The sequence below is a fragment of the Phyllobates terribilis genome, unplaced genomic scaffold (genome assembly GCF_046119375.1).
Source record: "Phyllobates terribilis strain yellow unplaced genomic scaffold, ASM4611937v1 Scaffold_14__1_contigs__length_39327217, whole genome shotgun sequence".
Taxonomy (NCBI): domain Eukaryota; kingdom Metazoa; phylum Chordata; class Amphibia; order Anura; family Dendrobatidae; genus Phyllobates; species Phyllobates terribilis.
Genome location: NW_027362774.1, coordinates 21,049,369 through 21,071,393, shown reverse-complemented (window position 1 = coordinate 21,071,393; position 22,025 = coordinate 21,049,369). Strand labels below are relative to the sequence as shown.

At 46.2% G+C, this 22,025-nt stretch overlaps 1 protein-coding gene across 2 annotated transcripts in view; it reads left to right on the top strand.

Moving 5' to 3' along the window:
* SLC7A9 (solute carrier family 7 member 9) overlaps positions 1–18,670 on the top strand; it is a 37,312-nt gene extending 18,642 nt beyond the window's left edge. For both annotated transcript variants that reach the window (XM_073659752.1, XM_073659751.1), the window contains 11 exons: positions 5,806–5,953; positions 7,004–7,246; positions 7,341–7,466; positions 7,603–7,702; positions 8,306–8,350; positions 9,959–10,082; positions 16,450–16,553; positions 16,735–16,831; positions 16,992–17,141; positions 17,945–18,119; positions 18,329–18,670. In XM_073659752.1, coding sequence (XP_073515853.1) covers positions 5,806–5,953; positions 7,004–7,246; positions 7,341–7,466; positions 7,603–7,702; positions 8,306–8,350; positions 9,959–10,082; positions 16,450–16,553; positions 16,735–16,831; positions 16,992–17,141; positions 17,945–18,119; positions 18,329–18,393 — 1,377 coding nt within the window. In that variant the 3' untranslated portion in view covers positions 18,394–18,670. The remainder of the gene's footprint in view (positions 1–5,805; positions 5,954–7,003; positions 7,247–7,340; positions 7,467–7,602; positions 7,703–8,305; positions 8,351–9,958; positions 10,083–16,449; positions 16,554–16,734; positions 16,832–16,991; positions 17,142–17,944; positions 18,120–18,328) is intronic.
* The last annotated feature ends 3,355 nt before the right edge of the window (positions 18,671–22,025 follow it).

Here is a 22,025-nt window from a genome sequence, read left to right as displayed (position 1 = left end):
AAAGAGTAAAAAAAAGCTGAAAAAAATAAAGAAAATGCTACAAGTTCAAATTGCTGCTGCTACTAGTCCCACAATTCTGGTCGACCGGCAGAACAGGGCACTTCTATGTTAGAATTTGGGGGGCAATGTGCATGTCCATTCATTCCTGATGGGACCAGCCAGTCTGAGCAGGTGTGATTATAGGGTTAATTCCTGTCCAGCTCCACTGGAAAAAAAAAAAAAGCATGCTCTGCCAATATGAGCGTGCATGTCTTTTGAGGGGTGAGAAGGGGTAGCTGCTGGTTTACAGCTTTTGAAGGTGCATGGGCAAGTTACATCCATGGTCTCCCACCTACGGCTCCTCAGCTGCTTCACAACTACTACTACTCCCACCGTGCCGTGACTTCCAGACTGCACAGTCGCTGGCGCGATCCGATGTGAATGTCGTAGGCCACATACAGAGGTGAGATCATCTGGCAGCGCGGAGCACGAAGCCTGACGGCGTCCAAGAATAGACTAATAACTCAATCTGCAGACACCTCGTATCGATCGCTCCATCGCTGCGCTAGGTTTATATATAGACGACTCCGACAAGATATTTTCATCAGATGACTCAGCCGGCTATTTATTAAGCCACTATCAATAGTCAGGGGGACGCTATACAAAGGCAGCGGTGCTATATCAATGCTATCTTATTAATTGGACCCAAAAATAGGAAAAAGGGGAAAAAAAATAAAGAAAAGAATGGATTCTAATCATGCAGTTATATCCTGCTCCAGCAGGGGGTGCTGTTACGCTCCAATATTTTAACTTTGCGGACTGGTTCCTCTCCATCGCCCCCGATGTGCTGGATCAGGATCTTCTCACAGCTCCGAAGTGTCCACCTGACATCGGAGCTTGCGTTTCGCAGCAGTCAGCACCGGCCTCCGTGGGTTAATGAATACAGCCTTTAGTTAATATCTATCTGCTGCAGATTATCTCAGCGCATTGGTCCTGGGATGAAGAAAGATGCTGATAAGATAACGACACAAAAGTAATTGAATCGCCAACATGTTGCTTTATTTTGGCTCGGTGGCACGATCTCTGCACAGATGACTGGAGATTATAAAGTTATAACCCAGTCATTACGCCATGCTGGAGACTGTATGGCAGCATATGCTTCCTACTACTGGGCCACCATATGGTGCTCCACGCGGCGCTGTATAATGGGTTATTTTCTCCAACAATAGCGTGGATTTTTTTTTCTGTTGGATTCATGCAGAATTTATATATAAAAAAAAAATCTCAGAGTTACAGTAAAGGGTTCCCACAGAAGGCCATGGATTAGAATTGAGCAAATCTACAGGGGATGGGTGAGGATACAGTAGGTGAGGGCAGGGCTGGTCGTGCAGCGGTATGGTGGAGCGGTGGTTACTGCAGGTTGTAGGCTTGTCGGAAGAGGTGGGTCTTCAGGTTCCTTTTGAAGGTTTCCATGGTAGGTGAGAGTCTGATATGTTAGGGTAGAGAGTTCCAGAGTAGGGCGGAAGCACGGGAGAAATCTTGTATGTGATTGTGGGAAGAGGAGATAAGAGGGGAGTAGAGCAGGAGATCTTGTGAGGATCCGAGGTTGTGTGCAGGTATGTACCGGGAGACTAGGTCACAGATGTATGGAGGAGACAGGTTGTGAATGGCTTTGTATGCCGTGTTTAGGGTTTTGAACTGGAGTCTCTGGGCAATGGGGAGCCAGTGAAGAGATTGACAGAGAGGAGAGGCCGGGGAATAATGGGGGGGACAGGTGTATTAGTCGGTTAGCAGAGTTTAGGATGGATTGGAGGGGTGCGAGAGTGTTAGAGGGGAGGCCACAGAGCAGGAGGTTGCAGTAGTCAAGGCTGGAGATGATGAGGGCATGCACTAGTGTTTTTGCAGAGTCTTGGCTGAGGAATGTGCGAATCCGGGAAATATTTTTGAGTTGGAGTGGGCAGGAAGTGGAAAGGGCTTAGATATAATGTTTGAAGGAGAGATTAGTGTCCAGGGTTACCCCGAGGGAGCGAGCTTGCAGGACTGGGGAGAGTGAACAGCCATTGACTTTGATGGATAGGTCAGTTGGGGGGGTTGAGTGAGATGATGGAAAGATGATGAATTCAGTTTTATCCATGTTAAGTTTTAGAAATCTAGCAGAGAAGAAGGATGAAATAGTGGACAGACATTGTGGGATTCTGGTTAGTAGGGAGGAGATATCAGGTCCAGAGAGGTAGATCTGTGTCATCAGAGGTGATACTGAAAGCCCCGAGACTCTATGAGCTGTCCCAGGCCGAAGGTGTAGATGGAGAAGAGCAGAGGTCCTAGAACTGAGCCTTGGGGGACACCGACAGATAGGGGGTGAGATGAGGAGGTGGTGTGTGAGTGGGAGACGCTGAATGTCCGGTCTGTTAGGTATGAGGAGATCCAGGATAGGGCCAAGTCTGTGATGCCGAGAGATGAGAGAGTCTGTAGTAAGAGGGAATGGTCCACTATGTCAAAGGCAGATGACAGGTCTAGGAGGAGGAGGACAGAGTAGTGTCGCTTGGATTTGGCAGTTAGTCGGTCGTTGGTGACTTCAGTGAGGGCAGTTTCGGTAGAATGGTGCTGTCAGAAGCCAGATTGGAGGCAGTCAAAGAGGGAGCAGGAGGAGAGGTGGGAGGACAGTTCAGAATGGACGTGTTGTTCCAGTAGTTTTGAGGCATAGGGGAGAAGTGATATGAGGCGATAGCTAGACACAGAGGATGGGTCAAGGGAGGGCTTTTTGAGGATGGGTGTGATAGAGGCATGTTTGAAACAGGAGGGGAAGACACCAGTTGTTAGTGACAGGTTGAAGAGGTGGGTTAGGGTTGGGATGAAAAATGTAGCAAGGATGCCAGCAGGTAGAAGGAGGTTCACATCCGCTGGCCATGGACTACCAAAGGGTTCTGCGACTGATTTGCTTATCTCTACTATGCCACGTGCATGAACTTCTTAAGGGTGTTGTCCCATACACAACTCATCCCCTATGGGACCGATTCCAAGAAAGGTGTCGTCAGTTACATAGAAGTGAATGGAACACATTAATTTCTATAGGAGACCTATTTGTATAGGAGACACTTTCATATAGGAGACATATGATGGACGGGCACCCTCGTTCTTGGGGATCTGCTTCGGTTTTTTTTTTATTTCTCTTCCAGAAACAGCTCCACCATTGCCCATAGGCCGTGTCTGGTAATGGAGCTCTACTGTACCTAAATTGGACCATACTGTAATTCCAGACTTTGCACAAAGGTGGCACTGTTCCTAGGAATAGATAAAACTTTTCTAAAACTTTTAAGAATTGGCTAAATAACCTTGCATGAAACTTATTTTCCCTTACTACTCTGCTGACGGTTGTACATATACAACTCCTGGCAAAAATGATGGAATCACCGGGCTCGGAGGATGTTCATTCAGTTGTTAAATGTTGTTGAAAAAAAGCAGATCACAGACATGGCACAAAACTAAAGTCATTTCAAATGGCAACTTTAGGGCTTTAAGAAACACTAAAAGAAATCAAGATTAAAAATGTGGTACTCAGTAAGGGTAATTTTTTTCAGACCAAGCAGAGGGAAAAAATTATGGAATCACTCAATTCTGAGGAAAAAATTATGGAATCATGAAAAGCAAACACACAAAAGAACACTCCAATACATCACTAGTATTTTGTTGCACCACCTCTGGCTTTAATAACAGCTTGCAGTCTCTGAGGCATGGACTTAATGAGTGACAAACAGTACTCTTCATCAATCTGCCTCCAACTTTCTCTGATTGCTGTTGCCAGATCAGCTTTGCAGGTTGGAGCCTTGTCATGGACCATTTTCTTCAACTTCCACCAAAGACTTTCAATTGGATTGAGATCCGGACTATTTGCAGGCCATGGCATTGACCTTATGTGTCTTCTTTCAAGGAATGTTTTCACAGTTTTTGCTCTAGGGCAGGATGCATTATCATCTGGAAAAATGATGTCATCATCCCCAAACATCCTTTCAGTTGATGGGATAAGAAAACTGTCCAAAATATCAATGTAAACTTGGGCATTTATTGAAGATGTAATGACAGCCATCTCCCCAGTGCCTTTACCTGACATGCAGCCCCATATCATCAATGACTGTGGAAATTTGCATGTTCTCTTCATGCCGTCATCTTTATAAATCTCATTGGAACGGCACCAAACAAAAGTTCCAGGATCATCACCTTGCCCAATGCAGATTTGCGATTCATCACTGAATTTGACTTTCATCCAGTCATCCACAGTACACGATTGCTTTTCCTTAGCCCATTGTAACCCTGTTTTTTTCTGTTTAGGTGTTAATGAAGGCTTATGTTTAGCTTTTCTGTATGTAAATCCCATTTCCTTTAGGCGGTTTCTTACAGTTCGGTCACAGACATTGACTCCAGTTTCCTCCCATTCGTTCCTCATTTGTTTTGTTGTGCATTTCCTGTTTTGGAGACATATTGCTTTAAGTTTCCGGTCTTGATGCTTTGATGTCTTCCTTGGTCTACCAGTATGTTTACCTTTAACAACCTTCCCATGTTGTTTGTATTTGGTCCAGATTTTAGACACAGCTGACTGTGAACAACCAACATCTTTTGCAACATTGATGATGATGATTTACCTTCTTTTAAGAGTTTGATAATCCTCTCCTTTGTTTCAATTGACATCTCTTGTGTTGGAGCCATGATTCATGTTAGTCCACTTGGTGCAACAGCTCTCCAAGGTGTGATCACTCCTTTTTAGATGCAGACTAACGAGCAGATCTAATTTGATGCAGGTGTTAGTTTTGGAAATTAAAATTTATAGGGTGATTCCATAATTTTTTCCCTCTGCTTGGTCTGAAAAAATTTACTCTTACTGAGTACCACATTTTTAATTTTGATTTCTTTTAGTGTTTCTTAAAGCAATAAAGTTGCCATTTGAAATGACTTTAGTTTTGTGCCATGTCTGTGATCTGCTTTTTTTCAACAACATTTAACAACTGAATGAACATCCTCCGAGCCCGGTGATTCCATCATTTTTGCCAGGGGTTGTACAAGGCGGAGTAGTTTTACATTCTCCCCGGTTCCCTCCTACTACACTGACTACTTGCTGAACCAGCGAGCTCTGGTTGAGCAGCAGTGCATGTATTATATGATGCAGCTCGTAATCCAGACCGGTGATTATCAGCCGCCCTATGGAGGCTCCTAGGATACCAAATAATTTTACCAAACGCAAGAATAAAATCGGTACTGTCCAAGAAATAAGAGACGGCTGCGACCGTTATGCAATAAGACACTTTGGAACGAGCGAGCGATGTCCTCGTCCCTCGAGGCCGCGGATTGGCGGATGACGTACACAATGTACAGCGCCGCAGGGACTTGTCAGCCGCGCGCTCCGGGTACATAAACATCGCCCGGGTCGAAAGGTTAAGATTTTATTGCGTTTCATAAATTGCAGAAATTGCTCGTTAGCGTCCATAAAAAGATGCAATAATTGGTCATCATGTGCTAATTAGCAAGTGAAATTTTCTTATTTATTGTGAGGTGCAAAGTCTGAGGCCAAGTGTGAATCCTCTTCTCCGGAGAAAGGTATTTATGACGTTCTGGACGCGGCTCACCTGTCCACTCCGCGCTCATGATCTCATTCTCCGTTTTCTTATTAAATGCAAAGAAAAGTACAAAAAAAAAAAGTTTGAATTAAAGGAATTGCACCAATGCATGTACCCGGGTATGTAACCCTGTATGTTATGGAGCCTCGCACAGGTGACACTTGGCACCGTGCCCGCGGCTGGACGCAGCATCATTGACCCGCACTTCTATTCTCCACAGGTCGGACTGCTCAGCGGGATCAGCCTCATCGTCGGGACCATTATTGGGTCCGGGATCTTCATTTCTCCAAAATCCGTTCTCAGAAACACAGGAGCTGTGGGGCCCTGTCTGGTCATCTGGGCGGTGTGTGGGGTGATTGGAATAATGGGTAAGTGTTGTGAAGATTTCTTTAAGAATTTTTGGTGTTTTTTTTTTTTTTTTTTTAATTTTCCATATCTGTTTTTAAAAGTTTTGAAATTTGACAGTTTTCCTTTGAGCCTCATAATAAGCCGCCATGTCCTGCTCTGTAGAGATCACTTCTCATCTCGTCATCATTACAGGCAAGACTACAATGGATGTCACAGCTCACCTCCTCCTCCTGTACAATGACTGATAACACCTCCATATACAGTAGATAACACAGGATCCACCATTCACAATAGGTGATGACACAGCTCACCTCCTCCCCCTCCTGTACAATGACTGATAACACCTCCTATATACAGTAGATAACACAGGATCCACCATTCACAATATGTCACAGCTCACCTCCTCCTCCTGTACAATGACTGATAACACCTCTATATACAGTAGATAACACAGGATCCACCATTCACAATAGGTGATGTCACATCTCACCTCCTCATCCTGTACAATGACTGATAACATCTCTATATACAGTAGATAACACAGGATCCACCATTCACAATAGGTGATGTCACGGCTCACCTCCTCCTCCTCCTGTACAATGACTGATAACACCTCTATATACAGTAGATAACACAGGATCTACCATTCACAATAGGTGATGTCACAGCTCACCTCCTCCTCCTGTACAATGACTGATAACACCTCTATATACAGTAGATAACACAGGATCCACCATTCACAATAGGTGATGTCACAGCTCACCTCCTCCTCCTCCTGTACAATGACTGATAACATCTCTATATACAATAGATAACACAGGATCCACCATTCACAATAGGTGATGTCACAGCTCACCTCCTCCCTCTGTACAGTGACTGATAACACAGGATCCACCATTTACAATAGGTGATGTCACAGCACACCTCCTCCTCCTCCTGTACAATGACTGATAACAGCTCTATAGACATACGGGTGTTACCCCCTTGTAGGGTGGCTGTATAGACTGATACTCGTACGCACGGTTTGGCGGGCGGTCCATACGTGACTTGTCCGTCTCGTGTCCCTGCAGGCGCCCTCTGCTTCGCTGAGCTGGGCACAATGATTACGAAGTCGGGGGGCGAGTACCCGTACCTCATGGAGGCCTATGGGCAGATCCCGGCCTTCCTCTTCTCCTGGGCCAGCGTAATCGTAATGAAGCCGTCATCGTTTGCCATCATATGTCTCAGCTTCGCAGAATATGCCTCGGCACCATTTTATCCCGGCTGTGAGCCCCCTCCGGTGGTCATCAAGTGCCTGGCGGCCGCTGCCATCAGTGAGTATGAGGCCGGGTCGGCCCACCTGGCAATAATTGTCTGCGACCGGTCTGATATCGGGTATTTCATATATCTTCTTTTTATACCCGGCAGTGACGATCACCGTGGTGAACTGTCTGAGCGTGAAGCTGGCGAGTTACGTGCAGAACTTCTTAACTGTGGCCAAAATGATCATCATCATCGTCATCATCGTCAGCGGCATCGTCCTGCTGATACAAGGTAGGCGAGGCTTCACACTCACTAGAGATGGTGTCGGATATTGCAGCTCAGCCCCATTCATGTATAAGCTGCAATACCAGACCGGGCCTCCAGACGGAGGTGGCGCTGCAGCTCATTCAGGTTCTCTCTTCCCCAGGAAACACTCAGAACTTTAATAACAGCTTTGAAGGCTCCAAAATCACAGTCGGAGGGATCGGCCTGGCACTCTACAATGGTCTGTGGGCCTATGATGGATGGTAGGACAATGAACTATTATGGTGCCCGGAGCGTCAGTCATTGTGGGGCCTTGGGCTGCGCGGTCGCTGACAGCCGTGTCATAAATAAGGCATACTGGCCCTTTAAGACTGGTGGAGGGGGTGCTCTAATCTCTCAAATCATGCTGGGAGTTGCAGTTCTGCCAACAACCTGAAAGTAACAGTACTTGGGATCGCCTCTTTAAAGGTACCCATTACTCCATTATTCTTAAAGGGGCAGTGCCGCATTTCCAAGTACATGACAGTTGCTGCGTCGTCCATCAGCTTCGTGAGCACCTGATACAGAAATAAAAGCTGCTGCACAACCCCTTTAAGGGGAGATTGGCAAATAGGCCGCCCATGTGATTGGGTGAGTTTCTGCGCGTGGCCAGAAGAGGGCGACTCTTCTAAATTCTTCCCCATAGTTGCGCAGGATGCAGAATCGGGTGTCACTTTGCTGCTGCAGAACCTCATTGTATGACAAAACCCGCGCAGCCCCCCAGTAACCGACCCTCGCCCTCCGCTGTTTTGTGTGCAGTTTCCGTCCATTAATCCCGGTGAGATCGAGGCCCGACTGACGTCTGTGAATTATTCTTTTCCTTTTAGGAACCAGCTCAATTATATCACGGAGGAGCTGAAAAATCCATACAGGTAAGAGGCGAGCGCCGCTGATTTATGACTCAGGATTTATAGACGGACGGCCGGGATCTGAATATCGACTGCGGAGAATAAATGTATAGATTAACCCCTGAGGGGGCCGGAGAGAATTAGGGGAAAGATGTAAAGAAATCCTGTAGTATGGACCGTGCTCAAAACCGCAGCCCGTCTGATCGTTGTTCAGCCATCGTAATATGGTAAAACCACTCAGTGTCTCCTAAATGGCGGTGTGGGGTGTTCCCGGTATACGGCGTGTCTTGTGGGGTGTTCTCTGTATACGGCGCGTCTTGTGGGGTGTTCTCGGTATATGGCGCGTCTTGTGGGGTGTTCTCGGTATACGGCGCGTCTTGTGGGGTGTTCTCGGTATACGGCGCGTCTTGTGGGGTGTTCTCGGTATACGGCGCGTCTTGTGGGGTGTTCTCGGTATACGGCGGGTCTTGTGGGGTGTTCCCGGTATACGGCGCGTCTTGTGGGGTGTTCTCGGTATACGGCGCGTCTTGTGGGGTGTTCTTGGTATACGGCGTGTCTTGTAGGGTGTTCCCGGTAGGCGGCGCGTCTTGTGGGGTGTTCCCGGTAGGCGGCGCGTCTTGTGGGGTGTTCCCGGTAGGCGGCGCGTCTTGTGGGGTGTTCCCGGTAGGCGGCGCGTCTTGTGGGGTGTTCCCGGTAGGCGGCGCGTCTTGTGGGGTGTTTCCTGTGCAGTCGTTTGTACCTACCAAAAATGTTACAATGAAGTATGACCAGGAAACTGGTGCCGTGTCTGATGGATGCGCCATTTTTTGGGCAGCTGAAAGCTGATGTTTTTGTCTGGGAGGGGGCCAATATCCATGGCTCCTTCCTACCCTATTAATATCAGGCCGCAGCTGTCTGCTTAGCCTTTGCTGGTTATTAAGAATAAGGGGGGACCTCACATTATTTTTTTTGTGCGGTCCGCCCTTATTAATAGCCAGTAAAGGCTAAGTATAAAGCTGTGAGCTGATATTAGTAGCCTGGGAAGCTCCACCCTTCCCACAATATAAATATCAGCCCCCAGCTGTTGGCTTTCCCTTAGCTGGTTAAGAATAACATGGGGGACTCCATGCCATTTTTTTCCTTTATTCTATCTATATCTATTCTACCAGCTCACGCTGTGATTTTAATGTACTCGGCTGATGAAATGTCGGGTTTCCTATGGTCCGTGTGCTGTACAATTTTTTTCTCGCACCCATTGACTTACATTGGGGAGTCTTATCCGATATACGCGGCTACTTGCAGACTGCTGCGATTTTGTTTTCTCAGTCTGAACTGAGCTAAGAAAAAAAATTGCAGATGAGCAGAAAGAATCACATTAGTCAGAGTGCAATCCGATTTTTTTATGGTATTGCACTCGCCCGCAGCTTTTTCTCGTCGTTTATGTATATTCACGCGATTAATAATAATTGATATTTTATACTTCACGTATTTGGTGCAATCTCTGCTCTTGTGATAGGAAGGAGTCAGCGCAGTACAGATGTGTAATGCAGCAGCTGCACACGGAGATCAGCGTGCATCTGCTGCCACCCGGTGGTGACTCTTGAAATTAACATTGATTTTAAAATATTAACATGATTTTTGTTTTTGGTGCAGAAATCTCCCTTTAGCCATCATACTCGGGATCCCATTAGTCATGGCCTGTTACCTGCTGGTCAACGTCTCCTATTACACAGTAATGACCCCCACCGAGCTCCTGCAGTCTCCGGCTGTTGCTGTGGTAAGTGACCGGAGTCACGTTTCTTTTTGGTTTCTGCAGTAAGCGATGATGGGATATGGAAGATTCGTTTTGTATATTTAATAATAAATATCTGAGAATCCATCACATAAATGGAGCCTCTCTCCACACTTTTATAGTCCGAAAGCTCAATTCAGTGTTTTATGTTCATAGATTAGATTGTGAGCTCCCGGGGGCAGGAATCTGCTTACAACTTTGGGGGTATGGTGGGGCGTTCTCGGTAGATAGCAGGTCCTGTGGGGTATTCCCGGTATACGGCAGGACCTGTGGGCTTCTCCCGGTATACAGCAGGTGGCATAACTAGAGTCTGATGGGCCCCAGTGCAAGATTTGGACCAGGCCCCCAATATCCTGAATAAAATCTTGCACTGGGGACCGGTGCAAGCTGTTTGCAGCTGTCTGCTTAGCCTTTACTGGTTATTAAAAATAAGGGGGGACCCAAAGCATTTTTTGTGGGGTCCACCCTTATTAATAACTAGTACAGGCTAAGCATACAGCTGTGAGTTGATATTAATAAAATATATATTTTATTCAGGATGTTGGGGGCCGAGGTCCAAAACTTGCACTGGGGCCCATCAGACTCTAGTTACGCCACTGCCCCCAAGACCTGCTGTATACCGGGAAAACCCCCCAAGACCCACCGCATTCTGGAAATAATATATATATTGTATATATGTTACCGCATCCTGGCATATGTCCCCTGTTCTGCTGCTGTTCTTTAATAAAGATAGCTAGCAGAAATCAGCCAAACATCGAAATAAACACTAGACATGTTCATGTGTATAATAGTAATAGTGGCTGTCAGATTTAGGACCATCTAAAGGACAAATCATTTTATATAACATTCGGGGAAGAGACGACTGCGTCGCCTAAATAATGATGGTAACGTCCATAGCGTGCAAAAAATAGTCTTTATTATTAAAAATTACAAGCAGATTGGTGTGAGATAAAAACATCAGCTGCAACTGCCATCGCTGTTCTTTAATGTATAGAAAAAAACATTATACTCACCAGGGGCGTACATAAAAGTCATGGGCCCCATAGAAGAAGTATAATGCACTCCCCATAGTCATCAATGTGGTATAACGCACAGCCTATAGTTGTCCATGACTATGGGCTGTGCGTTATACCACATGGACGACTATGGGTTGTGCGTTATACTGTATAGATGACAATGGGCTGTGCGTTATACTGTATAGATGACTATGGGCTGTGCACGTTATACTACATGGACAACTATGGGGTGTGCATTATACCACATCTATACAGTATAATGCACAGCCCATAGTTCTCCATGTAGTATAATGCACACCCCATAGTCGTCCATGTGGTATAACCCCTTCCCGACCCGTGTCACAGCGTCTGTGACATGGAAACCGGTGCGTTCCTGCCCTGTGTCACAGCGTCTGTGACATGGAGGGATCGCGCCCCTGCAGCTTGTGCGAACGGGGTCACTCAGGTGTCACAGTTGCTGATGCAACTGGACATACTGTAGTTGACCCCACGGGGGGTGGATTAACCCCCCCCCCGTGCCTAGGACCCCTCCGATTGGCAGTTTCACTTTCACTTTAGCGAAACTGCCAATCGGAATGAATTGAATATTTCACCAATGGAAATTGGTGAAATATTTACGATCTGGGCATGGCCTGATGTATATAGTATCAGCCATTGGCTGGGGGGAGTGTCACCTCTGCCCCCCCCCCCTCCCCAGATCTGATTGGGGCTAGTGTCCATGTGACGCTAGCCCTCCAATCAGATGTGGAGGGGGTTGTTTTTACAATGGCTGACCAAGCTCCCCAGCTTCATCCCGTCCGTGGAGGCTGAGGAACTTGGTCACCCGCCAATGTGCTGCCGCCGCCACCGATCCGCTGGTAATATTTCCCCCCTTGTCCGACTCCAGCCCCCACTTAGCCCCTGATCCACCCCTCCACTCCAGTCCAATTTCATACCGCTCCCTCTCCCACATCTTCATCCACCGGCTGGTGCTCTCCTTCTGCCAGTCGGTGTAAGGTGATCACAGGCAGCAGCAGGCTCACTGTAAATCCCCTGCGCCTCTGATCACCCCCCCCCCAACCCAGTGATCAACCCCCCTGCTGCTGCCGGCCTCCTACCCCCTTTGCTGCTGCCAGCTCCTGCCCCCCTTTCTGCCCCAGTGATCACCCCCCCTGCTGCTGCTACTGACGGCTTTCTGCCCCCTCCTACGCCTGACCGCCCCTTCCTTCGCTCCCTCTGCCTGAGCGCGCCCCCTCTACCCGAGCGCGCCCCTTGTGCCTGAGTGCGCCCCCTACGCTTGATCGTCCCCACACGTGACTGCAGAAGTTTACACCAAGCACTCACACATTAATAAAGTTTTGATTTTTTTACACACGCACATAAAATGTCCCGCCCATCCCGCTCATCCCAGTCTAGGGCGTACTCAGCTGAGGAGGCATATTCCATTATTGCCTCCGAAGCGGATAGTGAGGGAGAGGACCCCACGTTCCTCTATTCCTCCCATTCTTCCTCCTCCAGTGACACCGACCCGGCACCAAGACGATGTCACAGGTCAAGACATCGTCCGGAGGCCGTGGAAGAAGACCCACAGCCATCTGTGAGTAACCCTCAACCTGGTGCTAGTCACGCCCAACCTAGCACCAGGGCCCCCTTGTGGACCCCCGTCCCTGAAAATTACACTCCACAGATTCCTGATTTCCTTCCCCAATCAGGAATCCAGTTCGAGACAGCAAACCTCAGGGAAATAGACTTTTTCAAAGTTTATTTCTCTGAGGCCATTGTCAGTCTCATGGTGGAGCAGACCAATATCTACGCCCAACAGTTTTGGCTGCAAACCCAAATTCAATGTTTTCTACTTGGAGTCCTGTTGACTCAGTAGAAATGTTGTGGACTGGTACTTCACATGGGGATTGTGAAGAAACCAGAAATCCTCCACTACTGGAATACCGATATTTTATATCAAACTCCAGTGTTCGGAATGGTGATGACCCGAATTTTGACAGACTGTTCAAAATTCGTCCGGTCATCGAACACTTCAGCAACAAGTTTCCTGAAGTGTACATTCCCCAAAAGGAAATTTCTGTGGATGAATCCCTCATCCACTTCAAAGGGAAGCTTCTATTCTGACAATACCTGCCCAGTAAGAGGGCGAGGTACGGAATAAAACTCTACAAGCTGTGCGAGAGTGCCTCAGGGTACACTCACAGCTTTAGAGTGTACGAAGGAAAGGATTCGAGGATCCAGCCCCCAGAATGTCCACCTGCTCTCAAGGTGAGTGGGAAAATAGTGCGGGATTTGATCCGCCCACTGCTTGATAAAGGTTACCATCTATACGTTGATAAGTTTTACACAAGCATTCCACTATTTCAGTCCCTCTCTGCCAGAACTACCGCCGCTTGCGGTACTGTGCGCAGAACCCAGAGGGGTCTCCCTTTGACGCTAATTGAGCAGCCTCTCCCAAAGGGTGAGAGCCGAGCCCAATGTAGCGGCAACATGGTTGTGGTGAAGTTCAAAGACAAAAGGGACTACTTTTTCTTGACCACAATCCATGGTCCCGGCACCACGGCCACCACCGTTAGAGGTACCCCAGCACCGGTCCACAAACCGGACTGTGCCCTGGGGTACAACAAGCACATGGGGGGAGTTGATCTTTCTGATCAAGTCCTCCAGCCCTACAGTGCCATGTGGAAGGCGAAGGTTTGGTACAAAAAACTGGCCATGCACATCGTTCAAATGGCACTGTATGACGCAAACGTGCTATCACGATGTGCAGGCCAGACCACCCACACCTTCCTCAACTTCCAGGAGGCAGTGATAAAGGCCCTGATTTTTAGAGGTGAAGAAGAAGCGGGCCCCAGCACCCCTGGAACTAGAGTCTCCCGTGTGGTACCAGTGCAACATTTTCCCGGTGAGGTCACAGTAAGAAAAAGGTGTTGGGTCTGCCATAAAAGGGGGATAAGAAAGGTCACCCATTTCCAATGTGAAACGTGTCCTGACAAACCGGGACCGTGTTTGAATGAATGCTTCAAAATCCATCACATGTCCCCGGACTAAACACATCCTGACCTTCCCTACAGAACTCACCCACACTAGCATGACATACACAACATCACACACACACACATACAACAACCTCACATACACTACAACACACACACCAACCTATGTCAGGTTGGTGTGTGTGCTGTAGTGTATGTGAGGTTGTTTGTGTGTGTGTGGTGTATACACTAGACTATACCACACCGCACACCAACCTGACATACACTACACAATTTGTGAAGCACCTGGGGGTGCTCACTATGCATCTAGATAAGTTCCCTGGGGGGGGGGTCTAGTTTCCAAAATGGGGTCACTTGTGGGGGAGCTCCAATGTTTAGACACACAGGGGCTCTCCAAATGCGACATGGTTCCAATTTGTTAGCAGACACCATGTCGTGTTTGGAGAGCCCCTGTGTGCCTAAACATTGGAGCTCCCCCACAAGTGACCCCATTTTGGAAACTAGACCCCCCAGGGAACCTATCTAGATACATAGTGAGCACTTGGTACCTCCGGGTGCTTCACAAATTGATTTGTAAAAATGAAAAAGTATTTTTTTTTCCACAAAAATTTTCTTTTTTAATTTTTATGGATTAATTTGTGAAGCACCTGGGGGTTCAAAATGCTCACGACCCATCTCGATAAGTTCCCTGGGGGGTCTAGTTTCCAAAATGGGGTCACTTGTGGGGGAGCTCCAATGTTTAGGCACACAGGGGCTCTCCAAACGCGACATGGTGTCCGCTAACAAATTGAATGGAAAATCGTCTCAAATTGTTAGCGGACACCAAGTTGCGTTTGGAGAGCCCCTGTGTGCCTAAACATTGGAGCTCCCCCACAAGTGACCCCATTTTGGAAACTAGACCCCCCAGGGAACTTATCTAGATACATAGTCAGCACTTTAAACCCCTAGGTGCTTCACAAATTGATCTGTGAAAACGAAAAAGTACTTTTTTTTTCACAAAAATTTTCTTTTAGCCTAAATTTTTTAATTTTCACATGGGTAACAGGATAAAATGCATCCTAAAATTTGTTGGGCAATTTCTCCTGAGTACACCGATACCTCACATGTGGTCATAAACCACTGTTTGGGCACACGGCAGGGCTCAGAAGGGAAGGAGCGCCATTTCACTTTTTGAATGGAAAATTAGCTCCAAAAGTCAAATTGCGCTCCTTCCCTTCTGAGCCCTTCCATGCGCCCAAACAGTGGTTTATGACCACATATGAGGTATCGGTGTACTCAGGAGAAATTGCCCAACAAATTTTAGGATCCATTTTATCCTGTTACCCATGTGAAAATGAAAGAATTGAGGTTAAAATAAAATTTGTTAGAAAAATTAAAATGTTCAGTTTTTCCTTCCACGTTGCTTTAGTTCCTGTGATGCACCTGAAGGGTTAATAATCTTCTTGAATGTGGTTTTGAGCACCTTAAGGGGTGCAGTTTTAGAATGGTGTCACTTTTGGGTGTTTTCTGTCATGTACACCCCTCAAAGGGACTTCAAATGTGATGTGGTCACTAAAATAAATGGTTTTGTAAATTTTGCTGGAAAAAAAAAACTGCTGATGAACTTTGAACCCTTCAAACTTTCTACCAAAATAATTTTTTTTTTCCAAAATTGTACTGATGTAAAGTAGACATGTGAGAAATGTTATTTATTAACTATTTTGTGTCACATAACTCTCTGGTTTAGCAGAATAAAAATTCAAAATTTGAAAATTGCTAAATTTTCAAAATTTTTGCCAAATTTTAGATTTTTTTCACAAGTAAACGCAAATATTATCGACCTAAATTTAATACTAACATGAAGCCCAATATGTCACGAAAAAGCAATCTCAGAATCGCTAGGATCCGTTGAAGTGTTCCAGAGTTTTGACCTCGTAAAGGGACACTGGTCAGAATTGACAAAAATGCCAAGGTCTTTAGGGTCAAAATAGGCTGGGTCCTGAAGTCCTCCATGTGGTACAACGCACGGCCCATAGTCGTCCATGTGGTACAACGCACGGCCCATAGTCGTCCATGTGGTACAACGCACGGCCCATAGTCGTCCATGTGGTACAACGCACGGCCCATAGTCGTCCATGTGGTACAACGCACGGCCCATAGTCATCCCAGTATACGGCATTTTGTGGGAGTGTGTGTGTGGGGGGGGGTGTTCCCAGTATACGGCAGATCTGGGGGTGGGGGGACGAGGTGTTCCCGATATACGGTGGGTCTTGGGGGGTGTTCCCAGTGTATGACGAGTCCCGCGGTGGTTTCATACAACCTCCCTTGCAGATTGCTGGTGCTCGTATGATGTAGGTGACAGTCTGTGCTTTCCTGCAGACATTTGGGGATCGCGTCTTGTACCCTGCTGCCTGGATTATTCCTCTGTTTGTGGCATTTTCGACCATTGGATCAGCGAATGGATCGTGCTTCACCGCCGGCAGGTGAGTGACGACCGCCGGTGACAGGCACACAATATTAAAAATGTTTAAAGTTCCAGGAAATGTTCTTCTCCTCCCTGGTTACACATCATGGGGGGCAGGAGAGACTAAAGTAGACAGGGGGCTCTACACTGTCCTACCACCAATGGACACCACTAATACGCACGTCTCTGTCTCTCCGCAGACTTACATACGTGGCCGGACGTGAAGGACACATGCTGAAATTCCTATCGTACATCAGTGTCAAGAGACTGACCCCGCTGCCGGCCATCGTGTCCTATGTACGTCAATGTGTACTTGACATGTGATAAATGTCTGGTTCCTTAAAGGGATCTTCCATCCTGTTTTTTATTTCCTCCTCTTCTTCGTTTCTGGTTCTGTCACATCGAGCGCAGCTCCCGGCCATTGCATAATCCTGACTGCCGTCTTCTTTTTTTCTAGGGCATCATTGGAATGATTTACATTATCCCGGCTGATATTAACACCCTCATTAACTACTTCAGCTTCGCCGTATGGTTGTTTTATGGATTAACCATTTCTGGCCTGGTAGTTATGAGATTCACAAAAAAAGACATGAAGAGGCCGATTAAAGTAAGTGGATCCCGTTTTATTATGAGCAAAGAAGGGGAGGACTCCCATGCATCTGAAAATGAAAAAAAATAACACATTTTGTATATTCAGTTTCCATGCAGGTCTATGTATCTCCATGGTAACAGACTGCAAACAATCCTGTGTAGTCTGATCCTGCAGATCGATGGGAGTCTGAGGGTTTATGGCCTGTAACCATGTCAATACATATGTCCGCACAAGGCCTGCATGCAAAAAAACTTCTAATTAAAATTAACAATTATATCCAATTTTATGATCAGAGGAGGGTATGTAAACTTTTGCAACCAAAAATCTTCAACACGAGTCTGTGAATAAGATTCTATTGCTACACAGCTCAGTTTTTCAGACACAGAGCTCGGATAAATGATAAAATTCAGTCCAGCTGCAGCCACCACTAGAGGGAGCTCAAAGCTTACAAAAAAAAAAAACTGCGCTCCCTCTAGTGGTGGCTGCAGGCGGAAAAAAAAATCTTGTTCATTTTATGTTCGTGCTGAGGATTTTGTACCTAAAAAAATCGAGTCCTGACCCCGGTGGTGATGAATTTTCAAATCACAATGTGTTTCCACCCCAATTTTTAAAATGGGTCATATATTAGTAAAGTTTTGCATGCTGCCATTTTTTCAAAAGCGACAATAAGTGCAGTCATAATTTGGTGGCATTCAGCATATTCAATGCAAAATACTATAAAAATGTACTAAAATAGTAATTGAAGGGAGGGGGGGGGGTGACAGAAATGGCCGCACTTCCATAGTGCATCTTACAATCTTCTGGTTTCTCCTCTTCAGATCCCAATAGTCATCCCCATCCTGATGGTTCTGGTGTCGATTTATCTGGTGCTGGCGCCCATCATTGGCGAGCCCGAGTGGGCCTATCTCTACTGCGTGCTCTTCATTCTGGGCGGCCTCATCTTTTACTTCCCTTTTGTGCACTTCAAGGTCAAATGGGCTCAAAAGATAACGAGTAAGTGACAGACACGACTTCTGCGTTCCCAACCCCTTACATTAATATATTATGTAACTGCACCCTTTATACGTAAGCCAGAGGCAGAATATAGGCTGCAGTATAGGGCGGTCTGTACTCGGACCTCTAAGCTACAAGGTGACAGTCGCCCCCTCCATACCCGCATAATCATATGTGGCTCCTAACACAAGGTATCGCTCTTATTCCAGAGCCGGTGACCATGTATGTACAGATGCTGATGGAAGTGGTACCTCCAGACGAGCCCAAGAAATGAGGATCAAGGTTACCAGACTAATGATGAAGCCACAAAAAGACTGCACAGGAGCGCAGCTCCGCTCCACCCTTGTACATAGTGTAAATATCACACGACTCAGGAAGCGGCGGCACCAGACGGACGGATGGATCGGATGTTAAAGAAAGGATTTCTGCGGTGAAGCTGTGCGGCTCATCGTCCCGCCGTCCCCGGTGCTGGAGCTGTGGACTTGTCTCTGAATATTTTGTACATTTTGGTTTACTTGTAATAAAAGTCTCTACTACCTCTGTACATGTAAGGGGGATCCAGGACAATAAATATAGATTGGGGGAATCGCAGCCTCGCTACAAAACACAAAGAACTGAATGTGAGTGTCCAATGCTCAATAATACATTACTTTCTATGGAGCATTGCTGCAAATGTGCGGACAATATTCCAAGAGTAAAGGATCGACGAGCTGAAGGCCGCAAAGTCTGGCTGGGCAGAAGCGTTACATTACTACATACAATACACAACTTACCCTGTACTGATCCTAAGTTACATCCTGTATTCTACCCCAGAGCAAAACTCACTATTCTGCTGGTGCAGTCACTGTGTACATACATTACATTACTGATCCTGAGTTACATCCTGTATTATACTCCCGAGCTGCACTCACTATTCTGCTGGTGCAATCACTGTGTACATACATTACATTACTGATCCTGAGTTACATCCTGTATTATACTCCAGAGCTGCACTCACTATTCTGCTGGTGCAATCACTGTGTACATACATTACATTACTGATCCTGAGTTACATCCTGTATTATATTCCAGAGCTGCACTCACTATTCTGCTGGTGCAATCACTGTGTACATATATTACATTACATTACTGATCCTGAGTTACATCCTGTATTATACTCCAGAGCTGCACTCACTATTCTGCTGGTGCAGTCACTGTGTACATACATTACATTACTGATCCTGAGTCACATCCTATATTATACTCCAGAGCTGCACTCACTATTCTGCTGGTGCAGTCACTGTGTACATACATTACATTACTGATCCTGAGTCACATCCTATATTATACTCCAGAGCTGCACTCACTATTCTGCTGGTGCAGTCACTGTGTACATACATTACATTACTGATCCTGAGTTACATCCTGTATTATACTCCAGAGCTGCACTCACTATTCTGCTGGTGCAATCACTGTGTACATACATTACATTACTGATCCTGAGTTACATCCTGTATTATATTCCAGAGCTGCACTCACTATTCTGCTGGTGCAATCACTGTGTACATATATTACATTACATTACTGATCCTGAGTTACATCCTGTATTATACTCCAGAGCTGCACTCACTATTCTGCTGGTGCAGTCACTGTGTAAATACATTACATTACTGATCCTGAGTTACATCCTGTATTATACTGCAGAGCTGCACTCACTATTCTGCTGGTGCAGTCACTGTGTACATACATTACATTACTGATCCTGAGTTACATCCTGTATTATACTGCAGAGCTGCACTCACTATTCTGCTGGTGCAGTCACTGTGTACATACATTACATTACTAATCCTGAGTTACATCCTGTATTATACTCCAGAGCTGCACTCACTATTCTGCTGGTGCAGTCACTGTGTACATACATTACATTACTAATCCTGAGTTACATCCTGTATTATACTCCAGAGCTGCACTCACTATTCTGCTGGTGCAGTCACTGTGTACATACATTACATTACTGATCCTGAGTTACATCCAGTATTATACTCCAGAGCTGCACTCACTATTCTGCTGGTGCAGTCACTGTGCACATACATTACATTACTGATCCTGAGTTACATCCTGTATTATACTGCAGAGCTGCACTCACTATTCTGCTGGTGCAGTCACTGTGTACATACATTACATTACTAATCCTGAGTTACATCCTGTATTATACTCCAGAGCTGCACTCACTATTCTGCTGGTGCAGTCACTGTGTACATACATTACATTACTAATCCTGAGTTACATCCTGTAGATCTTTTTATTATAAAAATGAAAATCATAATAATAATAACAAAAATATCAACCAGAAAATAATCACTATAATGAAACTGGTCCAGCCGCTCCCTCTCCCCTCACACACGTATTATACATATATACACAATAATAACTACTTACACCATGACATCTGGTCTGGTTACCAAACAAAATAATACAATAAATAAAATAAACAAACTAATATATACCTTTAAAAAAAAAAAAAAAAATTAATATAAAATAAACACTAGGTATACAAATATATACAAGACTAAACTAAGCACCCCACACTCAAGCCCACCAGTCCCTCCCCGGCACTGACCTGAGAGCTGCTCCTGCGTCTCATGCCTCAGTCCATGTCCAACGTCCATAGTCCAGATCAGGCAGTGCCAGTTTTTCACCCAAATAACAAGTGTCCCACAAGATGAACCCACCTCCCCCCTTTTCCCACCACCTAACCTAACACCTACACCCAAACCCATATATACAATATATACAGAAACAAACAATACAATAACCACAACTGACAAAGCCCAAGTTCAGCGCCTGCAGCCCTACATCACTGTCTACTGATCAATAAAACAAAAATCTATGGTGTCAGCAGCAGCCCACCACCAGGAGAGGAGATGACCAGACTAGGGCACACTAAAAGAAAAGCCCCTCCAGAGGAGAGCGGCCCTCCGTGTACCCAGTCTCTCATACTCCAGAGAACGCACCTTCACCAGGTCACCGAGTATGGTCCTAAACACATCGTCCACTGGGAGGATTTTCCGTTGCGTCGATACTAAGCACCGTGCGTTCCACGTGTGATACCTAACCACTGCGCTAACTAGAAATAAGGTGCAGCGGTCCCGACCACCCAGGTCCCCGAATGCTCCATAGGCCCATTCCACATAAGAGAGACCGGCCAGCCGGAGCCAACCAATGGTACCACAATGCTCCCGAGGACAGTTCCTGTCCTCAGAGCTCCTACACTTCAGATTGTCCCTCACACACAGTTTCCCATGGAAGCAGCGCCAAGCCAAGTCCCAAAACTTTGAGGGGATCCTGATAGAATTCAAAAGATGCAGACCCACCCCAAGATCCCGACTTGGGCAATCTCTGAGCGCCAGAGGCCTCTGAAAATGGGTCAATAGAACCCTTTTGTCAAGGAGGTTCCTCGGCACAGTCCTGACCTCCCACATTCCCAGACCCCACCGGCGAATTACCTTCAGAACCAGGGTAGCGTAAGCCGGGAGATGTCCATGCGGTGTGCTTAGATCCTTCACTTGCCCTCCTGTCTCCCATTCCTGGAAGAAAGGCTGAAACCATCCCTTACAGGAGAATACCCACGGAGGAGCCCTCTCTTTCCAGAGGTTTGCAATATTGATCTTAATGAAGGTATTCACAAGGAATACCACAGGGTTGACCATACTCAACCCTCCTAGTCTCCTAGTACGGTAAGTAACCTCCCTCTTGACCAGGTTCAGTCTATTCCCCCATAACAGCAAAAAAGATATCTCATACCCTACCATAATTATATATAAATGTAAAGCAAAGTTGCATAATAAATATAGGGTACTTAGTGAACTATTTTTGATCAAAAAAAGTATACAAGCCGTCCCACCAGCGGCAAGGTGACCCTAAATT